This window comes from Misgurnus anguillicaudatus, chromosome 7 (genome assembly GCF_027580225.2).
Source record: "Misgurnus anguillicaudatus chromosome 7, ASM2758022v2, whole genome shotgun sequence".
NCBI classification, from domain to species: domain Eukaryota; kingdom Metazoa; phylum Chordata; class Actinopteri; order Cypriniformes; family Cobitidae; genus Misgurnus; species Misgurnus anguillicaudatus.
The window spans coordinates 14,708,887-14,724,442 of NC_073343.2; the positions used below are offsets into that span (position 1 = coordinate 14,708,887).

General features: G+C 35.7%; 1 protein-coding gene and 1 long non-coding RNA gene across 2 annotated transcripts; one reads left to right on the forward strand and one right to left on the reverse strand.

Moving 5' to 3' along the window:
* Positions 1-6,315: 6,315 nt before the first annotated feature.
* Positions 6,316-9,995, reverse strand: LOC129416997 (uncharacterized). Its single transcript, XM_073869146.1, has 5 exons — positions 9,978-9,995; positions 9,460-9,514; positions 9,070-9,234; positions 8,663-8,821; positions 6,316-7,375 (listed from the first exon to the last, which is right to left on the reverse strand). Exons 2-5 carry the CDS (start codon positions 9,509-9,511, stop codon positions 7,053-7,055), a joined length of 699 nt encoding a protein of 232 aa, XP_073725247.1. The 5' UTR covers positions 9,512-9,514; positions 9,978-9,995; the 3' UTR covers positions 6,316-7,052.
* Positions 9,996-13,765: 3,770 nt separating this feature from the next.
* LOC141365177 (uncharacterized) lies at positions 13,766-15,244 on the forward strand. The gene is made up of 3 exons (XR_012370351.1): positions 13,766-14,157; positions 14,262-14,418; positions 14,527-15,244. It is a non-coding gene; the product is annotated as an uncharacterized lncRNA (long non-coding RNA).
* Positions 15,245-15,556: the final 312 nt, after the last annotated feature.

Genomic DNA, 15,556 nt, shown 5'->3' on the forward strand with positions numbered 1-15,556 from the left:
CAGAAAAAGTTGGGACACTGTAGAAATTCTGAGTAAAAAAGGAATGGAATCATTTACAAATCTCATAAATTTATATTTTTTTCACAGTAGAATATAGATAACATATCAAATGTTGAAAGTAAGATATTTTGAAATGTCATGCCAAATATTGGCTTATTTGGGATTTCATGAGAGCTACACATTCCAAAAAAAGTTGGGACAGGTAGTAATAAGAGGCCAGAAAATTTAAATGTACATATAAGTAACAGTTGAAAGACCAATTTGCAACTTATTAGGTCAATTTGCAACATGATTGGGTATAAAAAGAGCCTCTCAGAGTGGCAGTGTCTCTCAGAGGTCAAGATGGGCAGAGAATCATCAATTCCCCCAATGCTGCGGCGAAAAATAGTTTTCTGAGCTTCTCAGAAAAAAATTGCAATGAGAATGAAGTTATCATCATCTACAGTGCCTAATATCATCCAAAGATTCAGAGAATCTGGAACAATCTCTGTGCGTAAGGGTCTTAGACAGCACTGCATCACATACAGGAATGCTACTGTAATGGAAATCATAACATGGGCTCAGGAATACTTCCAGAAAACATTGTCAGTGAACACAATCCACCGTGTCATTCGCTGTTGCCAACTAAAACTCTATTGGTCAAAAAAGAAGCCATATCTAAACATGATCCAGAAGCACAAGCGTTTTCCCTGGGCAAGGCTCATTTAAAATGGACTTTGGCAAGTGAAAAACTGTTCTGTGGTCCAACGAATCAAAATTTGAAGTTCTTTTTGAAAAACTGGGATGCCATTTCATCCGGACTAAAGAGGACAATGACAACCCAAGTTGTTATTAGCGCTCTTTTCAGAAGCCTGCATCTCTGATGGTTTGGGGTTGCATGAGTGCGTGTGTCATGAGCAGCTTACACATCTGGAAAGACCATCAATGCTGAAAGGTTTATCCAAGTTCTAGATACATATGATCCCATTCAGACGTCGTCTCTTTCAGGGAAGACCTTGCATTTTCCAACATGACAATGCCAGACCACATACTGCATCAATTATAACATCAAGACTGCGTAGAAGAAGGATCTGAGTACTGAAATGGCCAGCCTGCAGTCCAGATCTGTCACCCAAAGAAAAGATTTGGTGCATCGTAAAGCGGAAGAGCCTTTTCTGGCCTCTTATTGCTACCTGTCCCAACTTTTTTTGGAATGTGTAGCTCTCATGAAATCCAAAATGAGCCAATATTTGGCATGACATTTCAAAATATCTTACTTTCAACATTTGATATGTTATCTATATTCTACTGTGAATAAAATATAAGTTTATGAGATTTGTAAATTATTCCATTCCTTTTTTTACTCACAATTTGTACTATGTCCCAACTTTTTCTGTTTTGGGGTTGTACAAAAATCGGAAAGTATTACATAAAACATAAAACTATTATTATTATTATTATTATTATTATTAATTTTAAATATTTTGATATCTACTAATACAAACATATAATTTCCTATGTAATGTGGTATGAATAGTTATATAAATACCTTTTCTATCTAAATGAATGAATTACCAGTGAAATACGTTGCAGCAGACAGAAGAAGATTTCCTGTAGGTGTACTTCCAACAATGGGCTGGCTATTCCACTGTTTGTTGTAACTGCAGTTTGAGCAAAGTTTACTGAATGCCACAAAAGTTCCCTGTTGCCGTTGACGAACATCACACTTCCTCCGGCAAAGTGGACAGATGTCGAACAAGTCTCGGAGGCAGCTTTCAAATACAACGTATTTTTTTTCATTGTATGAGGAACTTTGCACAAATCTAAAATATGAGTAAAATAACACAATTTTAAATAAATGTACATTATGATTTTCAAAATTACATTATAACATACTGTAAATATTGAACTTACGACAGTTCTGATTCTTCAGTAACAACTGTGTGTTCTGGGTTATATGTGGTGTCGTGAGGTTCACATAGTGTTTCGCTCTCAGCATCTTCCTCCTCCAACTCTATGCGACGTCTTTTCTTTGGATTAAAAGCAGAGGCCTTCATAGGTGTTGAAGAGATTGGAGATTGTAATCCGAATGGCAAATCTGGGTACGCTGATGTTGTTTCAGTGGAAACACTGTGACACAACACTGCTGCCTGGGATCCTACGATAATGCAGAGAAAAAAAACTTTTCATCATCAGTTATTTTTTATTTTATTTAACCTTTATTTAACCAGGTAAGGTCCTATGGAGTTACAGTAACTCTTCTTCCAGGGAGTCCTGGCCAAGAATGGCGGCCAAGTTACAATACATAACAGACAAAACATAAATTACATGATACACCACAAATCTCTATACACTATACATAGTAAAATAATTGTATAAGATACTCAATTAAAAACAGTTGCATTGTTCAGTCAGAGCTGACTTTAAAAGGTTTTTAAAAGAATTAATCGATTGAAGTGATACTAAATTTAAAGTATTTTGGAGTTCATTCCAGACATTTGGTGCATATGTTGAAAAGGCATTTTTACCAATTTCTGTTTTTTTTTATTAATCATACTGTGTGCCCACTGATGCATGTGGAGGATCAGTTTGGGATTCTACATGTTGCCTTTCTACAGTGTAGGGTACATGCTGCGATGTACTCTGGAAAATAGAAAAATAAAACAAACATATAATCAGCCAAAAGGACATAACAATAGAGGACAACGACTATCGTTAGACTATAACGCACCCAGACGTTCACGCATTACATATTAAATGCCCCATTAGAGTAACACACAGGACGTGTTTACTTTGTTTCAAAATCTAAAATAGCTACAGCTTTAAGTAAATGCAACAGTAAAATATATCATCTCTACTTAGAGTTTGACTTTACCGGTGTAGCAGCCGATCCTGTTACCCTCGGAATGTCTGTTCCCCCTTCCAGTCGATAAAGCGTTTCTACTGACAGCGCAGGTACCCAAGAATATCTGCGTGTTTTTATTTATTTAATTTTTTTAGTATGGTATAGCACAGTGGTTTTCAAACTGGGGGCCGTGAGATGGTGCCAGGGGGCCCCCAGTTTTATGACATTTTATAAAATACATTCATTTATCATGAATTCTGTGTAATTAAACCTAAAAAATAATAAGCCAACTAACCAACAGCACTACTAGGTATAATATTATATCTTTTGTTTAATTAAAATATTACATTTTAAAACTGTTTTTGTTATAAATTTTCTTTAGGGGGGCCGCAAAAAAATACACTGTACACAAGGGGGGGGCGCACGCTGAAAAAGTTTGGGAACCACTGGTACAGCATATTTACAGAGTTTGTACAACCTAATACAGCTTGCAACAATTAAAACTATTAAATAAATATTCAGAAAAAACAGCTGGGTGTACAAAAAGCGACAAAGGGAACAGACATTCCGAGGGGAACAGGATCGGCTGCTACAGCTGTAAAGCTAACAGTTTAGCTGGTAGAGAGTTTGTAAACACGTCTAAATCAACATTTAAAAAAGAATTACAACATGTTAAAACCGATAGTCTACATAATTCAACATACGTGTGGGTAAATATGGTACGTGGCTTATGAAATACAATATTACAATACAATAAATAGCTTGCACGCTCGCTCCACACGCACGTAAGTTAAGCTCCGGTAACGTAAGGGGTAAACAAAAGACATGGATACTTACAGCCTGTGATCCAGAAGTGCAGGGTAATCCAAACAAATTAGGAATTGATCCATCTTTCAGGAGAAGACGTTGCGAAAAACCAGATTCAAATTCGTTACGGTTCACGAAGCAGTCATGGGAAAAATGCCGTGAACATATGAACAGCTTTTGACTGTATTGTGCCGGAACCGTATTAAACATGAATTTTATCCACTGCATCCTGATGTCCTCTGCCTTAGGAAGGCCATAAAGGGATGTTTTGCCCTCACATCTAAAGAAACAGCGTCTAGACATCTTTAATCACGCAACAACAGTTTGTAAACACACTCTAACCCCAGTCGACCTCTGCTACGCCACTTCCGTTCCCTTCAGCGTTCTCGCGCCCTCCAACCCCAGTTTTGAGGGCGTAGCCAAGCGCAGCAGAGGGGGTGGAATCATGATAATGTTGGTCTTGTCTACGTCACCAATCCCAGGAAGTAAACTGTTGCCTACAATCCGAGCATTTTTTGTAGTCCTTGAACGTTGGAGACGATAACTCGCGTCATCGTTTTCTTTGAGGTATGTGCTTTTTCATATATCGTTAGCATGTACTTATACACACATACACACAAAAGGATGTTTTAAAACGTGTATCCCATAATAGGTGCTCTTTAAATAATAATATTATAAAGCGACCAGAATATTTTTGGTGGGAAAACAAATAAAAAAAAACTTATATAATGATGGCTAATTTCAAAACACTGCTTCAGGAAAAGCTTTGGAGCGTTTATGAATCAGCATGTCGAATCATAATTAAGATCGCGTGTCAAACCGCCAAACTGCTGAAATCACTCTGATTCAACACACTGATTCATAAACGCTCCTGAAACTGTGTTTTGAAATCAGCCATCAGTATACAAGTTGTTATTGTCAGGAATAATGGATGAACCCAAGTGCAAGCGATGTCGGGGGTAAACAGAGAACACTTTATAACAAACTTGAAAACAAAAGCCCACTAGGGAGCAAAACACATGAACAGCACACAATTACAAGAGACTAAACACTTAACTTGACTTAAGACTGTAGACATGAAACTAGACTGACTGGATTATACTTAACTTAAACAGCATACACAAGAACCATGCAAAACGAACGTGCAACTTGACAATAGACACGGGGGTAGGGCTGTAGTCAACCAATGAAAAGCTTAGTCGACCAAAGTCCTGTCCTGCGCAACAATTAGTCCACTAAAAAAAGACGTGATGTTTTGCATATTTTGATTGAACAATTATTAAACAACTGTCATAGAGCATTTATAAAACGACAATGAAAAACATCAATAATACATAAAACTATAATAATAATACAATTTCTTTGAAAATTAAGTGATTTTTTAACTGCAAAGTGAGGATCTCTGTCCTAGGTCTATAGTGACAATCGCGCACCTGACCACACCACACGCTACAAAAAAAAAACTGCTAAAATAGCCAAATAATGGTAGCACTTTATTTTACAGTACGTGTACTTACAGTGTACATATATGGTAAATAAGTTGTACTTACCGACAAATGTGTGGTACTTACTTTTAGGTATCTACATGGTAATTAATTGGTATCATTACTGTACTTACCAGTAGTACATACTTGGTAGTAATTATGTAACTCTAGATAAGTACTGGGTAATAACAGATACATACTTATAGTGTAGGTATACTGTAACTAACGAGAAACACTACTGTACTTACAAATGAATGTACAATATAAGTATTTACTATTTATATGCAAGTTAGGGTAAATGACAGGTATTTATAGTGTACATATATGATAACTAATATCAAACACTACTGTACTTACAAATTGTATATACATGATAAGTGTGTGGTACCTGTATAGGTCATAAATTAATGACCGGCACATATGGTGTATGTATACTGTAACTAACAAGAAACAATACTGTACTTACAAATTGTATATACATGATAAGTGTGTGGTACCTGCAGGTAAGTGTAAGTTAATGAAAGGCACATATGGTGTATGTATACTGTAACTAACTAGAAACACTACAGTACTTACAAATTGTATATACACGATAAGTGTGTGGTACCTGCAGGTAAGTGTAAGTTATACTTATACCATACATATATGATAACTAAGAACAAACATTACTGATGTGCCATTTTGGTACTCAGTATATTTGTCCTTTAAACCAAGCATTAAATAACCGTACTACCGGGTACATTCACTAGTACACCCATGGTAACTACATGGAAACAGGACTGTAAAATAAAGTGTTGCTTTTTCCACAGTTATTATATAGGACCTACCACCTAAGATATAGCATCATATACATGACACTGTTAGGCAAACCCAACCATTGACTATCCTACGCATTAACTACTGGGTACATTCACTAGTATGTCCATGGTATCTACATGGAAACAGGACTGTAAAATAAAGTGTTGCTTTTTACACAGTTATTATATAGGACCTACCACCTAAGATATAGCATCATATACATGACACTGTTAGGCAAACCCAACCATTGACTGTCATACGCATTAACTACTGGGTACATTCACTAGTACGTCCATGGTAACTACAGGGAAACAGGACTGTAAAATAAAGTGTTGCTTTTTACACAGTTATTATATAGGACCTACCACCTAAGATATAGCATCGTATACATGACACTGTTAGGCAAACCCAACCATTGACTATCATACGCATTAACTACTGGGTACATTCACTAGTACGTCCATGGTAACTACATGGAAACAGGACTGTAAAATAAAGTGTTGCTTTTTACACAGTTATTATATAGGACCTACCACCTAAGATATAGCATCATATACATGACACTGTTAGGCAAACCCAACCATTGACTATCATACGCATTAACTACTGGGTACATTCACTAGTACGTCCATGGTAACTACATGGAAACAGGACTGTAAAATAAAGTGTTGCTTTTTACACAGTTATTATATAGGACCTACCACCTAAGATATAGCATCATATACATGACACTGTTAGGCAAACCCAACCATTGACTATCCTACGCATTAACTACTGGGTACATTCACTAGTATGTCCATGGTAACTACATGGAAACAGGACTATAAAATAAAGTGTTGCTTTTTACTCGGTCATTACACAGTAAGACCATAAAATAAGAGTCATAATACACTACTTTTGAAGTGCAGCAAAACATTTACTTATTTATTTCTTAACGATCTTGTCTTCTTTGTTGAACACTGAATTTTGAAACAGCAATGACATACTGTTTTTTTTTTCCAACATATTGAACATTCAGATTTTTTTAACAATTAACAGCCTTAACCTGAGAACAACGATATTAACAAAAATACTATTTAACCATCATAAAAAATGCAGAAATGTTATTTTGAGAACAGCTTATTATACTACTGGGTAAATTAATTGTCTTCCTTTCTAAATTTGTACCTAATTGGCAGGAGTTCACGTTTACGTTTCATTTCATTGATTTTATTAATGACTTCTGGGTTTGTATCCATGTATTCCTTGCACTCCTTCGCATATTTCTGTAGAGGTCCACCCTGAAATTCAGGAATGTGGAGTTCAGGAGTAGCAATAATCTGCAACTCTGCAATAATGGCTGTAAGTGCGATGGTATTGCGATCAACATTGTGTTGCTTGCAGCTGTGGGAGACACTTCTGGTCTTCATGAAGCTTTTCAGAATGGCCTTGTAACGTTGCAAAACATCATCAGGTGTTTGAACTGAAAAAAGTATGTAACATTATGTCATTGTAGGACTAATACTTATCTAATGCATTAAGATGTAGTTCCACCTTTGACCACTAAGGGGTGAAAAGGTATAATTAATTTATGTAAGCAATAAGTAACGGCTGAAGGGTGTATTAGGCACGAAGCGAAGCGGAGGAGGTGTTACTTATTCAGGATACAACACTTGCCTTGAGTACCTTATTGCTTTTATAAAACGGTTACCACACTATATAAAAGTAACAAAAAAATGTATTAGTGCAACTTTCATGAAGTTAGACCAATACAATCAAACAAACCGTTCTGAAACTGATACGTGTGGTTGCTAAGGGTGTTGCTAAGGGTGCAGTGATAAATAGAACTGTTGGGCGAAGTGGTCCTAGCCCTGTTTTATTGTGAATATCAGAATAAAGGATTGGAACTAACTGTTTTATAAACATTAATGCATGTGTGAAAGACTTAAAGCGATAGTTCACCCAAAAATTAAAATTATGTCATTAATGCCTTTGGAAACACAGTTTAAGATCAAGAGCTTTCTGACCGTCCATTGAATATGTATGTACATTATACTGTACATGTCCAGAAAGGTAATAAAAACATCATCAAAGTAGTCCATGTGACATCAGTGGGTCAGTTAGAATGTGTTGAAGCATCGAAAATACATTTTGATCCAAAAATTGATACAAAAATTACGACTTTATTCAGCATTGTCTTCTCTTTCGGGTCTGTTGTTAATACGCGTTCACCACACTGCAGTGATGCTGTTGACGTACGACGCTGCTGACGTGTTATCTGGTGCACCCAAGCTTCGTTTACAGTCTGAGGGATTAGGACATCCGTGACATGCACATTTACGCACCATTTAAAAAATATAGCAATACCAAAACACAAACAATTTTGAACAGCTTAAATACAGCGTGCGTCTCCATCAAACTCTAAACGAAGCTCGGGTGCACCAGATAACACATCAGCAGCGTCATACATCAGCAGCGTCACTGCTGTGTCATGCATGCGGATTCAAAACAGACCGGAAGAGAATACAATGGTCTTACGGGTTTGAAACAACATGAGGGTGAGTCATTAATGACATAATTTTAATTTTTGGTTGAACTAACCCTTCAAGATGTGTAATTTCAATTTCACATCTTTTATATAACCCCTTTTAATATTTTATTTCAATTTCTTTACTTTTTATATTTTTATTTTTTGTGACTAGCTCAGTACAATAAACTGGGAAATAAGAAAGTATTTAAACTGTACGATAGGTTTGGTCTTTGCACTTACCTCTTCGAATGGCGGCATGTTTTTCCTCCCTGACTTTGTGCTTTCTCTTTTGTTTTCTTTTTGGAGGCTTGTCAGATGAATCCGATGTGTCTGAGAATGTTGAACTCTCTCCAGATTCTGACTCAGAAGAAGCATCATTGTGCATCTTCTCTTTCTGTCCTAAGAACATTTGTACAAAAAGACATCTAACATTTGCTACAGTAAAATATCATTTTCTTGAGTTTCCTAAAATTGTAGATGTTATGAATGATATGCTTTATTGTTTTACTTTTATTACATCAAATCTCCATTTTTGTTTTTATTGAGTTCGTATAACTAACAACTAGATTCCATGTGCTTCTTATCAGATAAAAAAAAAAATAGTCAGATATGTCAAGGAAATCAGATTTCCGTGAATAAACACTTACTTGGTTGTCTGTTTTTAAGAGCACATTTTAATTGCTCCCGAAGGAAGTCTCGCTCCTCTTTCAAAAGTTTATTTTCCTCTTTTAGGTTTTCAATTGTTGAAACTGCAGTTGGCGCAACTTGTGGGGGCACAGAGACAGGGGGAGGCACAGAGAGAGATGTACCTGCTGTAAATTTACAGTAATAAAAAACATTTATCAGTTAATTCTGGAGATTTCAATTAAGTTTAAAAGATGTGTATTTCTATTATATATCTGCATATAATCTGCATTAGTGCTTTTAGCTTTGAGTTTATATTAATATATACCCATAATTTTAGTTTGGGCTATAGCAAATTATAAAAAGAGGCTTGTTTTTATATATTTAAATGGTCTGGATAAAACCTTCCTCACCTTCATCAACAACTTGCTTTCTCCCTCGCTTTGTGCGCTTTGTGTTCTGCATATTCTGCATATTAAAAACATTAACATTTTAAGTATCAATTCGCAACTGTAACCATTGCACGTAACATATAATAACATCAGGTCAAAACAGTTTCCACATGGATGGTAATATAAGGGCATCTTTATATTAAATTATACTTTGAGCATCATTAAATGTATTAATTTGTTGTATGTTTATGGTAGCTCATTAACTGATAATAAGGTGTCTCATTAAACATAACGTCTTATGCAAAGTGCATCAAGCTATTCAGCCAGTGCATTCATTCGTTTGTGTAAACTAAAGTTAGATGCCGAGATATGCATCCCTTTAGGTCTCTCTAAAAAAATAAATCGATGGACTGATATGATATTGTATATCATTTGCGGGTTGAGGGAGCCACTATTTCGCGAGATCTGTAAAGTTACTTGTTAGTTAAAGGCTTAACAATTTAAATTAAAAATTGTTGTTGTGTTCATATATAACTTACCTTAACACGGATGAAGACCAGGGCCAGTGCCGGTCCTAGATGCTGGGGGGCCCTAAGCAAAGCTTTGTGAGGGGCCCTCTGTCAGTGCATTCAGACCCTGATAGCACACATGCATCTTGAAGAGGTCTATTTGATGTCTGCGTTTACATCTGCAAGATGTCTTATTTAGATTGTTTTCTCATCTGCAATACGTCTGTGAGACGTCTCCTTAAAGATGTCATATAGACAGACATATTGAAGATGTCTGCAAGACGTTTTTGATTTAGAATGTATGTAAAGCAGCTCTTTTCCTTTATAAGATGTTTTTACACACCAGATGTATTCCAGATCTCCAGATCTTTACCAGACATCTTACAGACGTACCTGTGCTATCTGGGTAAAACCCAGTCAATGTTGCTGTTAGTTAGTTGTTAACTAACCACATAGGGGATTATCTTATAGCTGTATATTATTCCCATATGCACATTACTTTGAAACCCTGACTGATAAACTTGCTGATTATAAAATGAAACATGTATTTGCTTATAAGTTTTTTTGATTTAAAATGTTTTGTGAGAAGTACTAAAAAATTAACCTGATCTAAATGAATGTAATGAATCAAATTAAATTGAATATAAATACATACTGTTAATACACAGGGGTTAAATTGGGATTTGTTATGTGGGGGGGGGGCTCTGTGGGGAGGGGTACTTCGAGGGGTAACATGTTTAATACTGATGACAGCAAAGCCACTGGTGTGTTTTAATGACATTCTGGACCTCTGATAGGATATGATAAGTTTCAGCTTTAAAAGAGCATTTCACCCGTAGAAACATTAATCTTTATTGAAAGTGTTATATTTGTAGTCGAAATGTAAAATACAGTGGATATAAAAAGTCTACACACCCCTGTTAAAATTGCAGGTTTTTGTGATTTAAAAAATGAAAACAAGATGAATCATTTTCAAACCTGTTCCAACTTAATTCCGTACTTCCAACCTATATATTAAAGCTAATAACAATAAGAAAACTTTGGTGGTGAAAAAATGGCAAGTAAAGTTGTACAATAACCAGGTTGCATAAGCATGCACACCCTTAAACTAAAACTTAGTTTAAGCACCTTTAGATTTTATCACAGCATTCAATCTTAATGGGAATGTGTCAATCAATTTCACACTTTTGAATTTGCAATATTTTGCCATTTCTCCTTTCAAAAGCATTTTAAATCTGTCAAATTGGTTGGGTGTCTCCTGTGCACAGCCCTCTTCAGATCACCCCATAGATTTTGGATGGGATTTAGATCCGGACTCTTGCTGGGCCATTCCAAAACCTTGATATTGATTTGGTGAAGTAATTCCTTTGTTGATTAGATGTGTGCTTTTTGTCATTGTCATGCTGTGAGGTGAAATTTCTCTTCATTTTAAGTGTTTTGGCAGAAGCCTTTAGGTTTTGGGCCAAAATTGACGGGTATTTGGAGCTATTCATTATTCTATACACCCTGATTAAAACCCCAGTTCCAGCTGAAGAAAAGCAAGACGTTTTTGATTTAGAATGTATGTAAAGCAGCTCTTTTCCTTTATAAGATGTTTTTACACACCAGATGTATTCCAGATCTCCAGATCTTTACCAGACATCTTACAGACGTACCTGTGCTATCTGGGTAAAACCCAGTCAATGTTGCTGTTAGTTAGTTGTTAACTAACCACATAGGGGATTATCTTATAGCTGTATATTATTCCCATATGCACATTACTTTGAAACCCTGACTGATAAACTTGCTGATTATAACATGAAACATGTATTTGCTGATAAGTTGTTTTGATTTAAAATGTGTTGTGAGAAGCACTAAAAAATTAACCTGATCTAAATGAATGTAATGAATCAAATTAAATTGAATATAAATACATACTGTTAATACACAGGGGTTAAATTGGGATTTGTTATGTGGGGGGGGGGCTCTGTGGGGAGGGGTACTTCGAGGGGTAACATGTTTAATACTGATGACAGCAAAGCCACTGGTGTGTTTTAATGACATTCTGGACCTCTGATAGGATATGATAAGTTTCAGCTTTAAAAGAGCATTTCACCCGTAGAAACATTAATCTTTATTGAAAGTGTTATATTTGTAGTCGAAATGTAAAATACAGTGGATATAAAAAGTCTACACACCCCTGTTAAAATTGCAGGTTTTTGTGATTTAAAAAATGAAAACAAGATGAATCATTTTCAAACCTGTTCCAACTTAATTCCGTACTTCCAACCTATATATTAAAGCTAATAACAATAAGAAAACTTTGGTGGTGAAAAAATGGCAAGTAAAGTTGTACAATAACCAGGTTGCATAAGCATGCACACCCTTAAACTAAAACTTAGTTTAAGCACCTTTAGATTTTATCACAGCATTCAATCTTAATGGGAATGTGTCAATCAATTTCACACTTTTTAATTTGCAATATTTTGCCATTTCTCCTTTCAAAAGCATTTTAAATCTGTCAAATTGGTTGGGTGTGTCCTGTGCACAGCCCTCTTCAGATCACCCCATAGATTTTGGATGGGATTTAGATCCGGACTCTTGCTGGGCCATTCCAAAACCTTGATATTGATTTGGTGAAGTAATTCCTTTGTTGATTAGATGTGTGCTTTCTGTCATTGTCATGCTGTGAGGTGAAATTTCTCTTCATTTTAAGTGTTTTGGCAGAAACCTTTAGGTTTGGGCCAAAATTGACGGGTATTTGGAGCTATTCATTATTCCATACACCCTGATTAAAACCCCAGTTCCAGCTGAAGAAAAGCAGCCACAAAGTATGATGCTGTCACCTTCATGCTTTACTCTGGGCATGGTGTTCATTTGGTGATGTGATGTGGGTTTTATTGCACCAAATATATATTTTGGTATAACGGCCCAAGTTCAACTTTGGTCTCAATTGACTATAGTACATTATTCCACATGGATTTGGGATATAGAAATATTTGTTTTTACAAACTTTAGATGGACTTAATGATATTTTTGATTAAAAATGCTAATAGCCCAAACATGAAGAATTCAGGAGATTTTTGTCACATGTAGGGAGCAAAAAGTACTTGCCAGATATTGTTACAATTCTTTAAATGTTGCTGTAGGCCTCTCGGCAGCCTTCCTTACCCTTTTTTTTCCTGGTTTTCTCATAAATTTTAGGTGGATGCCTGGTCTTAGTAATGTCAATGTTGTACCATATTTTCTCCACTTGTGGATTATTGTTTTTACAGTATTCCATGGTATATTCAATGTCTTGGAAATGTTTTTAACCCTCTGTTGATTGATATTTTTCAGCAATAGGATCATGTACCTGCTGAGTAAGCTCTACACAGACAATGGCTTTTTCAGTGGGATGATACATAAAAAAAATCCTTCAGGACCAGGCACACTTCATTAATAGTTAAAAAGTAATATTAATTGATGAGAGGTATGTACTACTTCATATTTAACTTAAGTCTAAATGTGATTGGTTGCTTTTGAACACTGCCACAATCACTATTGTAAAAGGGTGTGCACACTTATGCAACCTGGTTATTGTACAACTTTGCTTGCCATTTTTTCACCACAGAATTATTCTTAGTGTTGATTGCTTTGATGTATGGGTTTGAGGTGGGGAGTTGGGTTGGAGCGGGTTCCAGGGTGATTCATCTTGCTTTCATTTTGTGAATCACGGAAACGTGCAGTTTGAACAGGGGTGTGTAGACTTTTTATATCCACTGTATATTAGTAAAAGCCCTGAGACTGTGCCATTTTAAAATCTGTCACATGTGTTAATGTGTTATGTATATTGTTAACCATTTGTTAACAATAGTTAATGTGTATCAATAAAATACATTCTAGGTATTGTGTGCTGTTTGTGTATATGCATTAATCTTGTTTTTTTTTTATTAACTAGTTTGCTAGTTTAAAGTATGACAAATATTCTTCTTGTTGTGTATACTGCATGCATGTAATCTAATTGTTAACACTCTGCTTCAGATTTGCTCAAGGATTACGTCTCCATCAGGTGGATATGCTTGAGGAGGGTCTGTGTGGCAGTAGTGCAACATTTACAAAAATGACCAAAAAACTCAAGGCAGTATGTGTTAAATCAATCAAAAAAATGGAAAGAGAGCGGAGGATCAGAATAGGTGGAGCAAGAGCATTTGTGGTCCTGGATGAAAGCAAGTTTTGCCACAAACGGAAGGTATTTGTGTGTATTGTAAAAAAGTTTGAATACTTTTAAAAAATGAATGCAATTGGTAACAGTAAGATACATAATGACTAGTTTTATCTTTCTCTTATATTTAGTATGCACGTGGGCGTTTTGGCAACACGTGGCGAAGAAAAGCATGGGTTTTCGGTATGATTGAAGTCAAAAGAAACCAAAGGAGACCTGTGCTGAAAGTGGTAAAACGAAGAACAGCAAGAAAATTAATTCCCATTATTAGGAAGCACGTGCGTCAAGGTAGCACTCTGATCAGTGATGACTGGCCAGCTTATAGAAAACTTGCTCATCATGGCTTTATTCATTATCAGGTCAATCACAGTCGTTTTTTTGTACATCCACAAACAGGAGCTCATACGCAACATATAGAACGTGCATGGAGAACCTACAAAAATGAGGTATTCCGCTACAGGGGGAACATGACTCTACAAACACTGAAAGATCAACTAGCCTTCATTGAATGGCAATATTGGAGGGGAAAACTACATCCCAGAGGTATTCTTGGATGTTTGCTTGAGGACATTGCTGCTATATACAGGGTGTAGCACAATGACTTTACTAACTCTACAGGAATATGTGGATACAAACCCAGAAGTCATAAATAAAGTCACTGAACTAAAACGTAAGACAATTATTTGACCCAGTAGTATAAGCTGTTGCCAAAATAACATTTCTGCAGTTTTCAAGATGGTAAAATAGTATTTTTGCAAAATCTTTGTTCTCAGGTTAAGACTGTTAAAAAATGGGAATGTTCAACATGTTTAAAAAATAACAGTATGTCATTGCTGTTTCTAAATGCATTGTTCAACAAAATTCAACAAAAAAAGACAAAATCTTTAAGAACTAAATAAGTAAATGTTTTGCTGCACTTCAAAAGTATTGTACAATGACTCTTATTTTATGGTCTTACTAGTTAATATAACTAACAGTTGCATATGTATATGTATACTATGCTATTGTGTAATAACTAAAGTAAAAAGCAACACTTTATTTTACAGTCCTGTTTCCATGCCGTTACCATAGACGTACTAGTGAATGTACCCAGTAGTTAATGCGTATGATAGTCAATGGTTGGGTTTGCCTAACAGTGTCATGTAGCCTATATGATGCTATATCTTAGGTGGTAGGTCCTATATAATAACTGTGTAAAAAGCAACACTTTATTTTACAGTCCTGTTTCCATGTAGATACCATGGACATACTAGTGAATGTACCCAGTAGTTAATGCGTATGATAGTCAATGGTTGGGTTTGCCTAACAGTGTCATGTATATGATGCTATATCTTAGGTGGTAGGTCCTATATAATAACTGTGTAAAAAGCAACACTTTATTTTACAGTCCTGTTTCCCTGTAGTTACCATGGACGTACTAGTGAAT

Coding starts and splice junctions, on each gene's coding strand:
- LOC129416997 (XM_073869146.1), bottom strand. CDS start 9,511: ATGCAGAACACAAAGCGCACAAAGCGAGGGAGAAAGCAAGTTGTTGAT. Junction 8,822..9,069: donor TCTTAAAAACAGACAACCAA/GTAAGTGTTTAT, acceptor AAATGTTCTTAG/GACAGAAAGAGAAGATGCAC. Junction 7,376..8,662: donor ACATGCCGCCATTCGAAGAG/GTAAGTGCAAAG, acceptor TACTTTTTTCAG/TTCAAACACCTGATGATGTT.